Genomic DNA, 16,304 nt, shown 5'->3' on the forward strand with positions numbered 1-16,304 from the left:
TAAAATTAATATTTCTTTTTATATATCAATTATACAACTACCTTTCCTTTTATAATGTATGATACCATATATAAAAGGATTACTTACTAAAATTTAACATTCCTTTTATATATTATTCATAAAATTTCATTCCTTTTATTTTAGTGTATAGATATTATACCATATATACAACATTAATAATTATATTCATTTTAACACTAATCATTAATTGTTTTCTTTTTATAACAATATGCAATTATATATTCACATACACATGTATAACTAATTAATAAAAAATATGGTAAATATATATTAAATATAATTAATCACTTATTTTAAAGTTTAATCTAATTTATGTATTTAAATTTAACTTTTGATTTTTTTTTAATTTTTGAAACCATCCGAAATCAGAACCGTGAACTGAAATCGATATGTTCGAAAGACGGTCTATAGCCAGTTCCAGTGTTTCTTAAATCGTGAACCGACAATTGCAAACCAGAACTATCAATTTGTGAACCATAACCATCACCACTATCTATTTTATCATAAAAAGCGCTTACATGTCAATAACACGACAACCATAAAACAAAAACAAGCAAACACATCAAAAAGTAAAACTACCATTTGAATTTAAAACGATAGATTTAAAATAAATGCAACAATTTTAATTTCCATCGTTAATTTATTATCATTTAGTCGGTAAAAAATCTAAGCCCCTAATCCAAAATCCTTAATAGTAGAAGATATTTACATACCTTTTCATTGCAGAGTAAAGATCGACGAAGAAATATAATTTTGAGACTGAAATCAAAACCCGCATATTCCAAATTGCAGATTGGTTTTTTTTTGCGTAGCGTGTGATTTAGAGAGAGATTTTTATTTTTATTTTTTCACAATTCAGTTTATAGACGTTGATGGTTAAATTAGGTTAAATTAATAATCGCATGGCTATCTCATGTTCTATATTTCATATTTATGTATATACAACTTAACCACGTCATTAATAAACAAATTCCTAAAACACCAATTTATTATTCCCTCCGTTCCGCATTAATCGACACCTAATATATTTTAGATGAAAAAAGTATAATTTTAAATCACCACTTATTTTTGAAAAGAAATGAAAGGTAATGCCCTGAATTGACACGTTTTAAAAGTCAAGTTATTTTTAAAAAATCGTGTAAAGGTGGTGATTTTATATGTAATTAACCCTAAAATAAATGCTGTAGATGAAAAAAGTATAATTTTAAATAATTTAATTTACACCGTTCATTTTATAATGAATGATGTAAATCTTGAACTTGAACCCCTCAAGTTGAAATGAACTTAATAGAATTTTAATCCAAAAATAATAATTTAACTGATCCAATTGTTTTATTGACATAAAATAGATATTCTATTAAAATCAATTAATTATACGTGTAAAAATTTAAAAAATGCATACAATCATTTCTAATATATTCATAGAACAAAATGCTTATGCAATTACATGCATGCACTGTTTGGATTGAGGGTTTTTAAAATCCATAGATTTTAGCAAAATCGATGGATTTTAAATCAATGGAATTTAAATCCATAGATTTTAAAATTCCATCGTTTGGATTGAATATAAAATCAATCGATTTTTAATATTATTTATAGAAACTAATAAATAGTATAACATTCCATCATCTATAAAAAATGGTGGATTTGGACTTTCCCACCTAGTAGGTGGGAAATCAAAACCCTCAAAAATGATGGATTGTAAAAAAATGAGGGAATTTATAAATTCATGGACTTTATCAAATTTTTTTCTAGGCAAACGATTTGTCCAAATTCATGGATTGTTTAGAATCCATCGTTTAGAATCCATCAATCCAAACGGTGCCGCAAAGTATTGTTTGTAAATCACCTTATAAACGAAAAGTAAAACTACATAATTGCTCTAATGCGACAAAGATCAAAATTGGCTAATAATCATCCATGACTTTTGATTTTTAAGTTCCGTGCATAAAACCCCTTAATGTTTAAAAACATGCACAAAATCTCCTAATATTTGTACCGGCGCTCACAAAATTCCTTGAGGACTTTTTTTTTAATCAACTGACATTCTTAAAAAAAATAATATGACGGCGCCAGTCAGCAAAATACCTTAAAAACTTCAAAAACCCAAAATATTCTTAATTTAATTTAATAAAAGACAAAAAAAAAAAATCAACCCAGTCTAAACCATTGGATTAACCCAACAACCAACCCAACCACCACCACCATCCAACCACTGCCAAATTTTTTTTCGGTCATCTTCTCTGAATGAATGATGACCGGAAAATTTTTCGGTCATCCAAAACTTTGGATCTGTCCTTGAGACAGATGCGATGTGGAAGTATTATTTTAAAGTGGAGGAAGTATTATTTAGGTTTAAACACCGAATTAATATAAGTTTTAGTTTAAACGCTATACAATCATTTTTAAACAAGTTCAAGCACTAAGATTGTAATTATCCTAACCCCTAAACAACGTCAAGAAAAACCTTGAGCACTAAAATCAATAGAAGCAAGAAAGAAAGAACTCCAAAAACACTGAGCAGAGCTCAAAAGAATTAAAACTTCTTAAAAATAAAAAAAGATGAACTTGTTTAGGTTAGCTGGAGATATGACCCACCTGCTAAGCGTAGTGGTTTTGCTTCTCAAGATCCGCAAAATGAAATCTTGTGCTGGTATTTAATATTTTTCTACATTTATCAGTATAATTTTGCCTTTTCTGTTTTAACTTTTTTGTTTTATGGTTGTTGGAGCTTAATTAGTTATAAGATTTAAGAATTTGAGTTTGTAGCTAAGTTAAACATTAGAACTCTTAAAGAATTAGCCCATTAGGAGAAATTCTTAGGGCCCATTTGTATTATGTAATGTTTTTTGCATTTATCATAGCTTATTAGGCAGTTGTTTGATCATTTGAGTTCATCAACTGTTACTTAGACTTGAAGGGTGTGGGATGAATTGATATGGAGAATTTGATTGGTATGAAGGTCAATTTCTGTTTTAAGTTTCGTATAACGTCCCAATGACAAACGATGAAATGGTTTTTAGGGGCATTACTAGAGAATAAATTCAAAGTATTTTATATAGTTTCGGACATTTGCTTGAACTGAGAAGTCATTGATGATTTAAGTCTTTTCTAGGAAAATGACTCTCTGCTAAACCTTTACTTATGCCTATTGCTGTTTGTTCTTTTATCAGGAATTTCGCTGAAGACTCAAGAACTGTATGCTATAGTTTTCCTCACTCGGTACCTTGATTTATTTGTGATCTACCGCTCTTTTTACAACACTATAATGAAACTAGTATTTATCGGGACTTCAGTTGGAATTGTCTGGTACATGCGTTACCATAAAGTTGTGAAGCAAACATACAGCAAGAGTGAAGATACTTTTAGACATTATGTTCTCGTTCTCTTGTGCTTTGCCCTTGCCCTTTTGGTCCACCGTTCCTTTAATGTGATTGAGGTGTGTGATATTCTTTTCTAAGTCTTTATGCGTATATGATATCTTGAATCATTTGTATCTAACAGATAAGGTAATATTGGAACAGCATATCTTTCTTGACAATGAATGCATAACACAATTTTGCTTTCCACTTTGTTTTTTTTTTTTCAATTGCTCATGCCAATGATATACTTGGTGATAGGTGTCATGGGCATTTTCAATTTATCTTGAAGCGGTGGCTATCTTACCCCAGTTGCTAGTGCTGCAAAGATCAAAGAACATTGATAACTTGACTGTAAATTACGTTTTCCTTCTTGGGTATGTCATAATACTTCTACAGCTTTGTTGTTTCTCTCTTTTTTTTTCATTGAGCATGCTATGTAATTATGTCATCTTTTCTTTTCCTCAATTTATTTTCATTTGCCACTATATGTGTGTATGAATATTTGGAGGATCCCATTATGCCATGTTGAACGACAATTTATGAAGAATATGAATAGATTCATGTTGGTATCTGCATTCGGAAATTTAATGGGTGTAGCACCAACAGAGACATGGATTTACAGGTCTTAATACATTTATAAGGAACTGCTCTTTGTTAAGAACTGGAAATGTTGAAGGTAATAGTGTAAGTAGATTTTTATAATTATAGTATTTTTTGGCCGCGACCAGAGTTTATTTTCCTCAAATTGCTGTATAAGAAAATGGATTGACATGGGTATCATAAAAGGCGAAGTACTAATTTTATGTTGCTGATTGCACAAAGAAGATTTGCATTGATTGTAAACTATTATTAAGGCCATAACCATTTTCAATATCATATGTATTGTTCAGTATATAATCCTTATATTTTCTTTTAATCTTTTTTTATTGTTTCATTTCCCATGCAGTGCTTACCGGACCTTGTATATCTTCAATTGGGTTTATCGTTTTTTCACAGAAGGAGTTCAAGTCCGCTGGATACGTAAGTTGTTTGTTGTTTGCTTTGCTCTTCCTCCTTGTTGCATTTCACTCATTAATATGATGCTATTAACCAAAATCATTTGTTAAATGGCAACAAACAGCTTGGATTTCAGGCCTTGTTCAGACTGCTTTATATGCTGACTTTTTCTACTACTATATTAAGAGGTATTCTTCCTGCTTATTTACTTGTATGTTCCTTGTGTTCGTGATTGTCATCAATATATGTTCCATTAATCTAAATTTCAGTAAAAAAAAGTGTGAGATTGGATAGTAGGAGCTTCAGTATTGCCATAATTCCTTTTAACTAACTAGCATTGACCTTTTTATTGCTGCAGTTGGAAGAATCGAGAGCAGCTTAAGCTGCCTGCGTGAGTTATAAAGAGCTTAAACGCAAGTAGCACGAAACGTGTTGAGAACTTTGCGTTTCGGATATAAAATTTGATCTTTAACAGAGGGAACCTTAAAATAAAACGTTCCACCATGTCCATGTCCATGTCCAAGTATCCCGTTTTTCCATATCCGTGCTACATCGACTTGAAGGTTTTATAACAAAAAAGAAAAGTTCATGCAATTGTAGTGGATTGCATATGACATCTAGTTTAAATAGAGGAGATTTAGCTTTAGTTGCTTATAACCTTGAGTTTATGCACTGTTCGCCCTTGTAATGTTGTTTATATGTAATGTTGTTTATAAATGAAAATTTAAAGGTCCTACATGAATACAAGTTGATAACTCATTAGCAGCCTCCCATTGACCAGACGGCAAAACAACTACATTTCAGTTTTAAACATATTCGAAACCATATAGAAGTGCAAATTGCTTTATAAAGTCTTGAGTCTGCCGAGAATCTGTAATGTGAAAATTTGTAATCCAAGTCCGCTGAGAATTTGCATATGCCAGAATTATTGCTTTGTCTCTCAAATATTTTCACTATTTCCCAAGATGTCACGTTTTTGTATGCTCATTATAAAAAAAAGTTTTAAACTGTGTTTGATGTATGAGAACTCTAACCAGTAAAAGATCCAGAATGAGTATTTTTAACGGAAGTATAGTCCCAGGGGCAAAAATCATACCCTATGCTACACATAACATTTCTTTTTTTTCAACAGGAAAAGGTTACAGAAGAACAATATTTAAAAAAGTAAGAAATGAAAAAAATAAAAGCAACCGCCCACAAAGGAAGTTGGAAAAACACTGTTAGGATCTTCTCTACTTCTTTTGCCTATACATACAAGATTCTATTCAGCCTCATTATACAACTACAATTGCTCAAGGCATCAATCCGACGGTGATGATGCGACTGCTTTGCCTTTGCTTTCTGATGCTTTTGCACTCTCCGTAGGAATGCTATCCTCAGCTTTTGGTCGATGTAGAGATTGGAGCTGCCTTTGCAGGACCTACGGAATCGAGAAAATAAAGAATAAGGATACAAATATTTATGAGAGAGACATTATTTTCATTGGTTCGAGTCTAATGCAAGGCTATGTGGCACAAAAACAGATGCTGAAAAAGGAAAACAGCTAAACACGGAATACAGCTAAACTACATTTTTAACAAGAATAGATAATAGATATAGAGCAAAAAGTTTTCGTACAACATAAGTGTCAGGAAGTGAAAAAGCAGCATCCAACAAAGCTGCTGCTGTAATATGTCCAGACTTAACTTGCTATATCAGTTCACATGTAAGTTTACACAAGGATTCAGATCATTTAGAGTGTATCGTGTAATAAGTTGATACATATGATTCAAATAAACATAGCATAATCAGTTATGTTACAAATACAAGACTGAATATGATTTGGTAATAGTAGAAAAAAAAAACATACTAAAAGAAGCATAATCAGATAACTCCAAGATAATCAAATACACAACACATATCAGGGTGACAGGATTGTGTGTGATTGTTATTTATTTTCTCACGTGCTCAATATTAAATGTAATCAATTTAGTGTAATTGCAGAAAATAATGATAAATATGGGATTAAGGCACCATGCAAAGCTTCAATAGCATTGCTGGTTCATATTATAATAAATGCTGAAAAAGAATTTCGTAAGAGAAGGGAATAGAAGGAACCTCAATCTGCTGTTGGAGGAGCTCTTTTTGAGCTTCTAATTCAGAGTTCGGTGTACTTCCTAACCCCTCTCCTTGTATTCCACTGCCACCAGGCACCTGTAAGGGTACAAAGACGTAACTGGGAAATTGAGGAAGTGACGAGTTTGAAGGTTCAGCGTGGAATGCAGGCTGCGAGTGTGATTGCCCTATGACAGCGGGTTCTCCACTAGTAGAGTCAGCCAAGGGCTTTTGAGGCTGAGGAAGTAAGGCATATCCAGGAGACCTGCAAATTGCAAATAAATAGATAAATAAAGTTAAAAAAAGATTAAAAATGCCATCATAGGCCCTCTAGAGATGTAAATAATTAGAGTTGAGCAAGGAGAAGCTGCAATATACTCCTTAAAATGCTCATCACTTATATCATGACTACTAAGATAGGCAAAATAATTCAGATAATCAGTTGACCAAACACTTTATACCTTCCCAAATGCATTTCTTGAATGTTTTTCTAAATCATATCCAGACAACGATAAAAATTCCCTAAAATGAACTATAAGGTGAAACATCATTGATTCCAATGTAGCATGATCTAACTCTAATATATCCTCCCAAACATTCATATACAAAAGAAAGGGAAAACCCCATAGGGGTACTTGGCATGTATGACAGGCTAATATCTCAGTACTTGGGAGAACCCTTGATAATTTTGTCATTTTTCCTGGGCTAAGAGAGGAAGACAGAGATGTCCATTTTGGGCCGAGTTAAAAATCTCAACATCAGCATTACTTCAGCTAACGGTTCCAGACTTGGCAATGTAGTATGAGCATAATAACATTTTTGTATGTCTAATGTCTTTATATTAATCAACGGCCATCAATGGATAATATACAATCACGATCATATCTTGGGTGATATAACGGGCCAGCAAAGTAACTGTAATATATATACTACCAGCATATACATGTAATATTTACAACATGCAAGGCCATACCACACTAGAGTGTTAGCAGAAGGGTACACGAAAGATTTCTCATATAGAGAGGCAGCAGCAGTAGCAGCTTGGAGTCTGGCCTGATGTCCACTCAAGTTATTATCAGCCACGCCACTAACAGAGCCCTGAGTTCCTGTATTTGCAGAACTTGCCCCTGAAAAAAAGTTCAGCATTTATACAATGGATCAAAGACAACCATGAAATGAAAAACTGGGAAAAGAGGAAAAACAATTGAAAAAGCAATGTGACTATTCTGTTTGTTGCGGATCATGTTTTACTGCAACAAAACAATCCATGTTTAAGAATTTACTATATATCAACTTAAGCTCAATAGGCTTTTGGAAAATCCAGTCATAATAATCTAAGTTATACTCTGGTACAGAGTCTAGCCCAATTTAAAAATATAGCTATATTTCAATATTTTAGCATTGGTAATTCAGAATTTAGTCAGCCTCCTACCAAAAGAAATGTGCAGATATAGTGCAAACCAATTTGATTGTACATAAAACAAAAGATTTTAAAGCAACAGAAAATGATACTGATCTATTTACCATGCCGATGAGCTTCTGATCTTGATCCATGTTGCCCTCCAGCTGAACTTACACCATGCTCAGCTGGTGGTACAACTAGGGCTCTGCATGTAGGACAAGTATGTTGCCGTTCCAACCATGAACGAAGGCAGTGAACATGAAAGAGATGCCCGCAAAGTAATTTTTTGGCTGTGGTCATCTCTTCACGACAAATAATGCATGTTGCATCACTTCTGCATATCCATGAAGCAATTACAAATGCTGATTCAAATTAATTTTTGCTAAATATGATCAACAAATGCTGAACGCATAATTAAACTCACACATCAAGCTCTTCTGGTGTTGCATCTGGGAATCGATCATTCATATTTGAAGTGATTTTCCGATAACGAATGTAATCAGCAACACGAATTTTAAAGTTCCTAAATGTCTCATAAAGCTCCCGTATTAAGTGCAAAGGCACACCGTAGTTCCTACAGATAGAAATTCAAATTCATTAAACAAAAATTCAGACACTTGTTAGAGTGCAAACATGCGCCAATTTAACGGCTCCAAGATGGTTTGCAACATCAAATAAAGCATTTTTATATAGCAACCACCTCATGGAAGCCTTGGGGACACAGAAGCAGAGCTTCATACAAAAGATAATTAATCCAACATGATAAAATCATACAAGAATAATTTTGGACTAAATTCAACTCCTCTTCCCATTTGCTGAACAAAAAAATCAAATTCATCAAGAAAAAATGGCAATACATGTATATCTGTAATAAGATTTGCTTATGTATCTTGACCCTTATGGATAATAAAGGGTCATGTCCTACATCAGAGTAGGCGTTTTCAATAAACAATAAGTTTCTGAGGGATGCCATGATTATTTTCCGGATTATATTCATCAGATAAATTATCAATGACATAAAAAACAATTGTTCAATACCAGCTGACGACCTCATTCTTATAAAAAGGCAACCATACATGTAGTTGAAAGATAACAGAAAGTAACACAGGGGGTCCGATAAGTGAGTTGTGGACTACAAAAATTAAGTTGGTCCCAAGTATCAACCTAAGAAAATTCAATTTTGTTTTTATGCTACTATCTTGACAGTAAGAAATGTGCCAATTATAAACCCCGTAAAGCATCCTTCTAATGCACTTTGATCCCTAACAATTTACATTAAACATGAAAACTTTAGCTACCATAAATTGAAAAGTACAATTTAGAGGGATTAAAGCACAGAGTTCCAATTCTAAAAAAAGAGAGTAAAGAGTTCCATAACAGTTCAGGCCTGAAGCATAGTTGAAAATCAAATTTTAGAGACAAAAATGTAAATAAAATTTTACAAATTCATGATATAAAGTGAAGTCATTAGGAGCCTTGAGAAATAGAAGACTCTAAGATGCTTTTAGTTCGAAGATCAATGAGCCTGAGATTGAGAACAAGGGGATAAATCTAGGATTCCAAGACAATAAATACATTTTTTACCTACTAGCACTGTATGTGAAATAATAACTTATTCAATCACAAGATGAACTATGAATACTTGTGTCTGAGTACTATAAATGCCACAGCTAGAGTAAGATTTAGGTTATACTAAAAACTTACATGAAAATCACAAGGAAGAAGCAAAGATACATGGACAAGTGAAGCAAGTCACGAACGAGTTCCAAGTAGAAGGTGTAGACAGCCTTTTTCTCCCATTGTCCTTCCATTAGCATGTCACTCACATAGAAAACGTATTTTACAAAAGTGGAGACTGTTGTTGTTGCTAGTATCATATACCTGAGATACCAAAAGTAAATATATGATCAATGACGATGACTAGTCAAGCGAAATTTCTTAAAATAAAGATTTTTGTAAATATAAAGAAATGATTTAGTAAGTAACTGACTGATCAAATGGACAGGCGTCTGGTTTTTACTGAAATAATGACATCCAATTCCACATGAAGTTCCAAACTCTCACTTTTACTTTCAAATTTCAATCATTTAACTTTAATGTTTTTATGAAATCCATCCTATATTTAAAGGGTTGTAAAATAATAAATCTCAATTCACTGCGGTATAACAGTATAACATCAATTTAACTTACTATTATTTCCTCATCCAGTCAAGTGCATAATTTAAAAAAAAAAAACAGCTATCTCCAAAAATGGTAGCTCAAAAACCCTACCTACACCATGCTGCAGCTAACATGTCCAATTTGGCAGTTAACATAATAACATGTTAGAGTAAATTTTAACACTCTCTAAAAAGTACAATGAGATTAAGAAAGCTAAAGTTTAGAAACTCAAGGGAGCAAGGGATAGCAACACAAAAGAGATATAAGAGAATAAATTCAAAGTAACTTACTCAAAGGAGAAGAAAAGAGAAACTGAAGCCTGCCGTGTTTCTAGTAAATACTTAACAGAAGTATACAAAAACAAACTGTCCAAAAACAGAAGAAACCCGAGAAACGATACAATCCGAACATGAGACAACATGGGAACAGTCGGGGTAGTTTCAATATACTCAACTCTCTTTTGAGCCAGCCAATGCAACGCCTTAATCAACAACAAAGCGGTAACCATAGCAAGAAAGGTAACCGAGAAATCCTGTCTAAAAATAGTAATAGCAAACAGAATTTCCATAACCTCCCTCCACGACTGCTCATTCAACCGTTCAATTTCAGCTTCGCGAAGAGAGCCAAGGAACACGCGCTTAGTTAATTGCCATAAAATGCACATGAAAACAAGCCCCATATTAAGCAGAAGAACTAAATTAATCTTAGATGTTGACAAATAAACCATTGCTGGATAAAACTGTCCTCTACTGTTGAATGCATGATAAATTACTGCTATTGTCGCTACCAAACTCAAGCTTGCGTATGTTCGCAGCCGCATCATTTTTCTACGCTACCAATCTGTTTCACGCCACAATCAATCAATCAATCAATCAATACATATAAATATATATCTCATCAAATCAAAGTAAAAGAAAGCATAATAACTTCCAATTGAACACAGCAATAACAATAATACTAACAAAAACACTCAAATTTTCGAATAAGACTCTGTTTCTCATCAATTTCTAAAACCTAATCAAAGCAACCAAAAATTAATCAAATCAAAGTAAAATTAAAAGCTTCGTAATCAATAATAACCGTTTGATGATTAAAAAAATCAGAAATTGATCGTACCTTGTTAAGGTTTTCTCTGATTGCAACAAAATGGAAATTGAAAACTTATCTATGTGATATTTTAATGGTAATTAGGAGATTTATTATTCGGGTCTTGTTCTCTGTGATATGAACATAGTCTGTTTGTTCGCGTCACGCTGGCCAATAGTAGTGAACCACGTGGAGAATTAAGAGATGGTTGGAACCTTGACCCGATTTGAAAGAGCTTTACGGGTCGAGTTAATAGGAGCGTGCCGGGTTGAGTTGAAGCGGATAATGTAATTGGAAAAAGTACTTCAACATCCTCAGGGTTTACCTTAGAATACATTTTACTTCAAACTGTTCTAAATAGAAATATTAATCCTGTTATTGACAAAGAATTTACTACTGTTTTAAGGAATTAAAGTTATTTGTAATATAAGAAATTAATTACATTAAATTTTGAGATAATTTTTTTATTAAAAGTCTAGATTCATACATCTTTTTTTTTTTAAGAAAAAACTTATATTTAAGTGCATATTCTTTTAACTAGTTTGATCCAACTTAAAAAAATTATCCAAGAAAAAAAAAAATTAACCTCTGAATCTAAAAAACTAATATTGATAGAATATGATTCAAAATAGAATTTGCCGCTAAATAATATTTCACCCGTTCTAAATTGATATGCACTATTCCATTATTTTTGTCCCAAACTATAGACAGTCATTTATTGGTTAAATGATAAAATGACATAAATACAATACCCATATTGATTATACTATATTACATTAAAAAAAAACAAATACCATTAAGAGGTAAAGTCAACATTATATTAAATCCCGGCAAAAAAAACATTATATTAAATAAGAATAAATATAGTATATTTTTATGAAATAACTCATTTTATATATGTTTACTAATTTTTTTAATACTTGTGTTTGTCCTAAAATGCCTATCGACTTGTATTTTAATAAATTTTAGAATTCTCAAAAAGATCATAATTAAAAAATAACCTTCACATAACGTGAGGAGCTAATAGCAATTATTTGTAAATTTTAGCTGGTTTAAAGTGTAAATTTACTTAATTCAACAAAAACAAATAAAAAAAATAGTAAATTTAGAAGAAAAGCAAAAATATAAACGAAGGAGGAAAAAAAGAGAGCGAGCAAGAAATGGCATCGACGATAGTGAAGGGAGTCATCAAGTCGATCAGAGAGAAAGGAATTGGCTCCTTTCTTCGCGAGCTCAAAGATGAAGGCTATTTGTAACTCCTTTTTCTCTTAATTTTGTTTGTTCTAATTCAAAATGATGGGAAATTTCAAAATCCAACGGTTTGATTTAGTGCAGTGTATTTCTATGTTATTTGATATCTAAAAGATCTTATCTATCACCCGTTAATCTGTTTAATTTTAGGTTTTTTATCCTCTCCCAGTTGATTGGCAATTGTCTTCCAATGTGTTTGAAATTGGTATATCCTATTAGGGTTGCTTTATAGCTTCTGTTGGGTAGCTTGTGTACTTTAAGTTTGCTTAAAAGAGGAAGAAAAATTGTGGGATGGGAAGTTTTTTGAGCAATGAGCAGCTAGAAAAAGTAATTTAACATTTTTCAATTGTTGACCAACTGTAATCAAAATTTATGTGAGCAAAATGGAATCTGAAATTATCACTAATAAAAGCATTAGAGAAAGTAATCTTTCATCATGTATAAAGATGTAATAGTAAATTTATGAATTTCTTTGTGAAAGAATTTTTATCTAGTTGGTTTTGTTTGTTGAGCTTTATGGACTTCTTGTTCTTTTTCTATTCTTTCTTCGTGAAAGAACCCTTCAGCAGTTCAGCATGTCTTTTGCAAAATTGCTGTTTTAGTTACATTTGTTTGTTGAGCTTTACTGACTTCTTGTTTTCCATTGATATCTTTTCAGGAGGTGCCTTGCTGATGGGAATCTGTTGTAAGTTTCATTCTCCTTAGTTGACGATTTTTTCAGTTGTCGAACATTGTTGCACAAAACTATGCTTATGTGTGTGTGTGCTCTGTTTGATGAATTGCTCTTATGCATGCACTTTTAGTAAAATACAGAAGCTAGGTTTGGTATTCATATTAAAGGTTTTGGATTCTGGATTTGTGCCTGTGCCCTAACCGAGGAGGGTTATATGTATTTTTTTTGTACATTTATGATTTATGGCTTGTTATTTGATTTGGGAATTATTTTTTCTTCATATTTTTTTGTTGAAGCTTGAGCAGGCCTTCTGTTTTATCTATTTTTATCCTTTTTTATTTTATTGTTTTGTCAATTAATTAAATATTCGATTAGTCTTCATTAATAGCATCATTCTTCTTCTTTCTTAAGCTTTGTTGATATTATCAGTTTGTTTGACTAGAATTTGTTAAATCAAATTTAGGCAAACAAAAATCCACAACATAGGGGCAACACTTGTGGGAGTTGACAAATTTGGCAACAAGTATTATGAGAGACTTGAAGGCGAACAATTTGGTTAGTGTTCTTTCTCTTTGTCGTGCAATTTACTTCTTTTTCAGTGATTTACGGCTAATAATGAGAAGTTCATTATTTCTTGTGTAATTGCACCTCTTGCCATTGACTAAGGTTTTAAGTTCATTCCCCTGATTGCTTATTGTGATTCTATGTCTTTTTAATTGATGACAGCCCCATATATTTGCTCAGAGATACAAGATCTTGCACATTTTATAGCTGTATTAAGTATGCATATTTACTTATTTCGGGCAATGGATGTTATTTGAGGAAAACTTGCCTAGATGGGTCTTTAGGGACCCACATTCACATCATTATATTCCACAAATTAAAGATATTGGTTAATCTGAATCTGGTCCATGAAGACTTGGGTTAGACGAGAATTTTCTGCAATTCAAGAGGATAAATTCGGCTACTAAAGTCATGGCAACAAAAGCATGATAGTTAGAAATAGAGGTCTCTCCCCACAGACAAAAGAATCTTGAGGAATCCAACTCCTTTTCTCCTTCCAGCATAAGCTTTCTTACCCCAGGGCATATAATGACAAAAAATAAGCTGACCGTTACTGTTTATTCTTTTAGCATGTAGTGGATCTTGTATTTTTAACTCGAGTTTCAACTGGTTTAAATTCTATGACTTCTTGCCCCAAGTTTTAATTCTGTTCACACCCTACAGGCTACATTTTCCCTCATTCATTCCACTGCACATGTTTTATTATAGTGTTGAACAGCTGGTAAATTGCATAACAAAATCATTTACTATATCATATCATTATAGATTGGACATACCTCCTTTAATTGAGAACTCTCAAATCGACCATTGATGACCGTAATGAGATATGTGCTGGTCCAATGTTTTGTTGATATCTTGACATCAGCATATGTGATGACCTATTCTAGTAAACATTAAATTTCTTTTGGAAGTCTCCAAATTATTAAAATGTGAACCCAACATGTGATCCTAAAAAGTCTCACTCTCTTCTCTGGTGGTGGTTATGAATTAAGACGGTGAAAGTATTTGTTCTGTTAGAAAATGCTCGTCTATTCTATATTTATAAATCATTGCATATTTTTCTTGTAATTCTCTACAGTCCATGTTTCCTGATTTAGCTAGGAAATTGTCATTACATTATGGTTTTGGGTTAACTCGGTACTCAAGGGACTACCTCTGGTTCTTTATTATACATTATTACCATATCATCTCACTGCAGCTTGACAACTTTCACACACTGAATAAGTTAATAGAGGTATTACGGGTCTATCTGACAAACACTACCGCGGCAAGCAATTATATTTGTTTTCTTTCTTACTTGTTTCCATAGTTTTTTGGACCAATTGAACACAAAAGGATAGGTCAAAATGAAAAGTATGAACGGGTAGTGGTGGTAGGATTTTGTGCTTTCTGGCATATTTGTGTTATGATTTTTTATAACGGAACAGGCATCCTGCCATAGGACTCGTTAAAGGTTTACTGATATTGCTAGTTTTGGGTTTATATACTTATGCATGGATCAGAGAACAAATACACCCATCTTTTAGAGTTTAGTCAAAAGTATCAATGCTGAAGGAAAGTTATTACCCATTAGTGAAGTATCAGAAGAATGTCGGTGCTTTTTTGTTCTCATATATTTGTGCTTGATATGTTTTCAACTCCCTTTGCTTTAATCACTATGTTCATAGCTACTGTTGATTTAATGAGCTATATGGCATTCTATAGGAAGGCACCGATGGATTGAATATGCAGAAAAGACTCGGTACAATGCGTCTCAGGTGCCGCCAGAATGGCATGGTTGGCTTCATTTCATTACTGATCACACCGGAGATGAGGTAAGCCGCCGTCAACTTGAATAAACAATACCGGGTAAACATATGGTATATAGCAATTAATTTTTTTTATCTGTTGCAGTTACTCATGCTGAAACCTAAGAGGTATGGAGCTGAGCACAAGGAAAATCTCTCAGGAGAAGGTGAGCAGTACATATACCATTCCAAAGGACATGCTCTTAATCCTAGTCAGAAAGACTGGACCAGGTATCAACCTTGGCGAGCCACGAAGCCAGAGTAATGCTTTGGATCGACCATCTTATGTAAACTTGAAATTGTTGATTATATCTGATTTTCATCAATAAATTGCATGTGCTTATTGGAGATCACAGAGCTTTTGCATTTGTTTTTCTGAAGAGTACTTTGATTGTGAATTCCACACCCTCTAAACAAACCTTAGTTGGGAAAACTGTTGTAATGGCAACACTGTTGAGAGACGATGAATCTTCAGTCTTTCACTGGTCATCGTTGTGCGACTCTATTTTCAGAGCAGGAATTACTGGAAACAGAGTAACAAAATTTACTTTGACATAATCATTCTTCTTGTTTATTTCTTCCTTGACGTCTCGGGTTCCACCCGGGCCTCGGCCCCTGATTTTTGGCTGAATTAACTCATAATCCTAACGTCTAACACAGCTAACCATATCTCCCTTTAAAAAAAATGGAGAAATTTATCAAAATTTTTCTTTGCTCTATTTTCATTGATTGCCAAATTGGACGAGTCATTGATTTATGGAATTCGATTAATTTGTTATTTTGTTTTTATTTTATAATGGAAAAACAATTGAAACCGGTCTAAATTTAGATTAAAATTTGAGATTAAATTTCCGAGTCTCTTTTTCAGTCCAATTTTGAAACTTTTTACAAGTGTGTATACATATACT

At 32.7% G+C, this 16,304-nt stretch overlaps 3 protein-coding genes across 3 annotated transcripts; 2 read left to right on the top strand and 1 right to left on the bottom strand.

Annotated features, from left to right (window-relative positions):
• The first annotated feature begins 2,463 nt into the window (after nucleotides 1-2,463).
• Nucleotides 2,464-5,138, top strand: LOC126671343 (ER lumen protein-retaining receptor-like). Its single transcript, XM_050365111.2, has 6 exons — nucleotides 2,464-2,674; nucleotides 3,195-3,460; nucleotides 3,642-3,757; nucleotides 4,330-4,403; nucleotides 4,504-4,567; nucleotides 4,738-5,138. Exons 1-6 carry the CDS (start codon nucleotides 2,584-2,586, stop codon nucleotides 4,772-4,774), a joined length of 648 nt encoding a protein of 215 aa, XP_050221068.1. The 5' UTR covers nucleotides 2,464-2,583; the 3' UTR covers nucleotides 4,775-5,138.
• A 344-nt stretch (nucleotides 5,139-5,482) lies between these two features.
• Nucleotides 5,483-11,261, bottom strand: LOC126673816 (ERAD-associated E3 ubiquitin-protein ligase HRD1B-like). The gene is made up of 8 exons (XM_050368116.2): nucleotides 11,152-11,261; nucleotides 10,326-10,875; nucleotides 9,580-9,756; nucleotides 8,300-8,449; nucleotides 7,998-8,209; nucleotides 7,447-7,600; nucleotides 6,477-6,738; nucleotides 5,483-5,799 (listed from the first exon to the last, which is right to left on the bottom strand). The coding sequence occupies exons 2-8, from the start codon at nucleotides 10,856-10,858 to the stop codon at nucleotides 5,680-5,682; spliced, it is 1,608 nt and encodes a 535-aa protein (XP_050224073.1). The 5' UTR covers nucleotides 10,859-10,875; nucleotides 11,152-11,261; the 3' UTR covers nucleotides 5,483-5,679.
• Nucleotides 11,262-12,213: 952 nt separating this feature from the next.
• Nucleotides 12,214-15,954, top strand: LOC126675308 (probable NADH dehydrogenase [ubiquinone] 1 alpha subcomplex subunit 12). Its single transcript, XM_050369928.2, has 5 exons — nucleotides 12,214-12,373; nucleotides 13,031-13,057; nucleotides 13,509-13,600; nucleotides 15,314-15,423; nucleotides 15,503-15,954. The coding sequence occupies exons 1-5, from the start codon at nucleotides 12,282-12,284 to the stop codon at nucleotides 15,659-15,661; spliced, it is 480 nt and encodes a 159-aa protein (XP_050225885.1). The 5' UTR covers nucleotides 12,214-12,281; the 3' UTR covers nucleotides 15,662-15,954.
• The last annotated feature ends 350 nt before the right edge of the window (nucleotides 15,955-16,304 follow it).

This window comes from Mercurialis annua, linkage group LG3, assembly GCF_937616625.2.
Source record: "Mercurialis annua linkage group LG3, ddMerAnnu1.2, whole genome shotgun sequence".
Lineage (NCBI taxonomy): Eukaryota > Viridiplantae > Streptophyta > Magnoliopsida > Malpighiales > Euphorbiaceae > Mercurialis > Mercurialis annua.

Excerpts from the sequence above, each read along its gene's own strand:
- LOC126671343 (XM_050365111.2), top strand. The coding sequence starts at position 2,584 with ATGAACTTGTTTAGGTTAGCTGGAGATATGACCCACCTGCTAAGCGTA. Across the intron at positions 2,675-3,194 it reads CAAAATGAAATCTTGTGCTG|GAATTTCGCTGAAGACTCAA; the intron begins GTATTTAATATT and ends TTCTTTTATCAG. Across the intron at positions 4,404-4,503 it reads AGTTCAAGTCCGCTGGATAC|CTTGGATTTCAGGCCTTGTT; the intron begins GTAAGTTGTTTG and ends GGCAACAAACAG.
- LOC126673816 (XM_050368116.2), bottom strand. The coding sequence starts at position 10,858 with ATGATGCGGCTGCGAACATACGCAAGCTTGAGTTTGGTAGCGACAATA. Across the intron at positions 8,450-9,579 it reads TTCTTCCTTGTGATTTTCAT|GAACTACGGTGTGCCTTTGC; the intron begins GTAAGTTTTTAG and ends TTCTATCTGTAG. Across the intron at positions 7,601-7,997 it reads ATCAGAAGCTCATCGGCATG|GGGCAAGTTCTGCAAATACA; the intron begins GTAAATAGATCA and ends ACTTTTTTTCAG.
- LOC126675308 (XM_050369928.2), top strand. The coding sequence starts at position 12,282 with ATGGCATCGACGATAGTGAAGGGAGTCATCAAGTCGATCAGAGAGAAA. Across the intron at positions 12,374-13,030 it reads CTCAAAGATGAAGGCTATTT|GAGGTGCCTTGCTGATGGGA; the intron begins GTAACTCCTTTT and ends ATATCTTTTCAG. Across the intron at positions 15,424-15,502 it reads CTGATCACACCGGAGATGAG|TTACTCATGCTGAAACCTAA; the intron begins GTAAGCCGCCGT and ends TATCTGTTGCAG.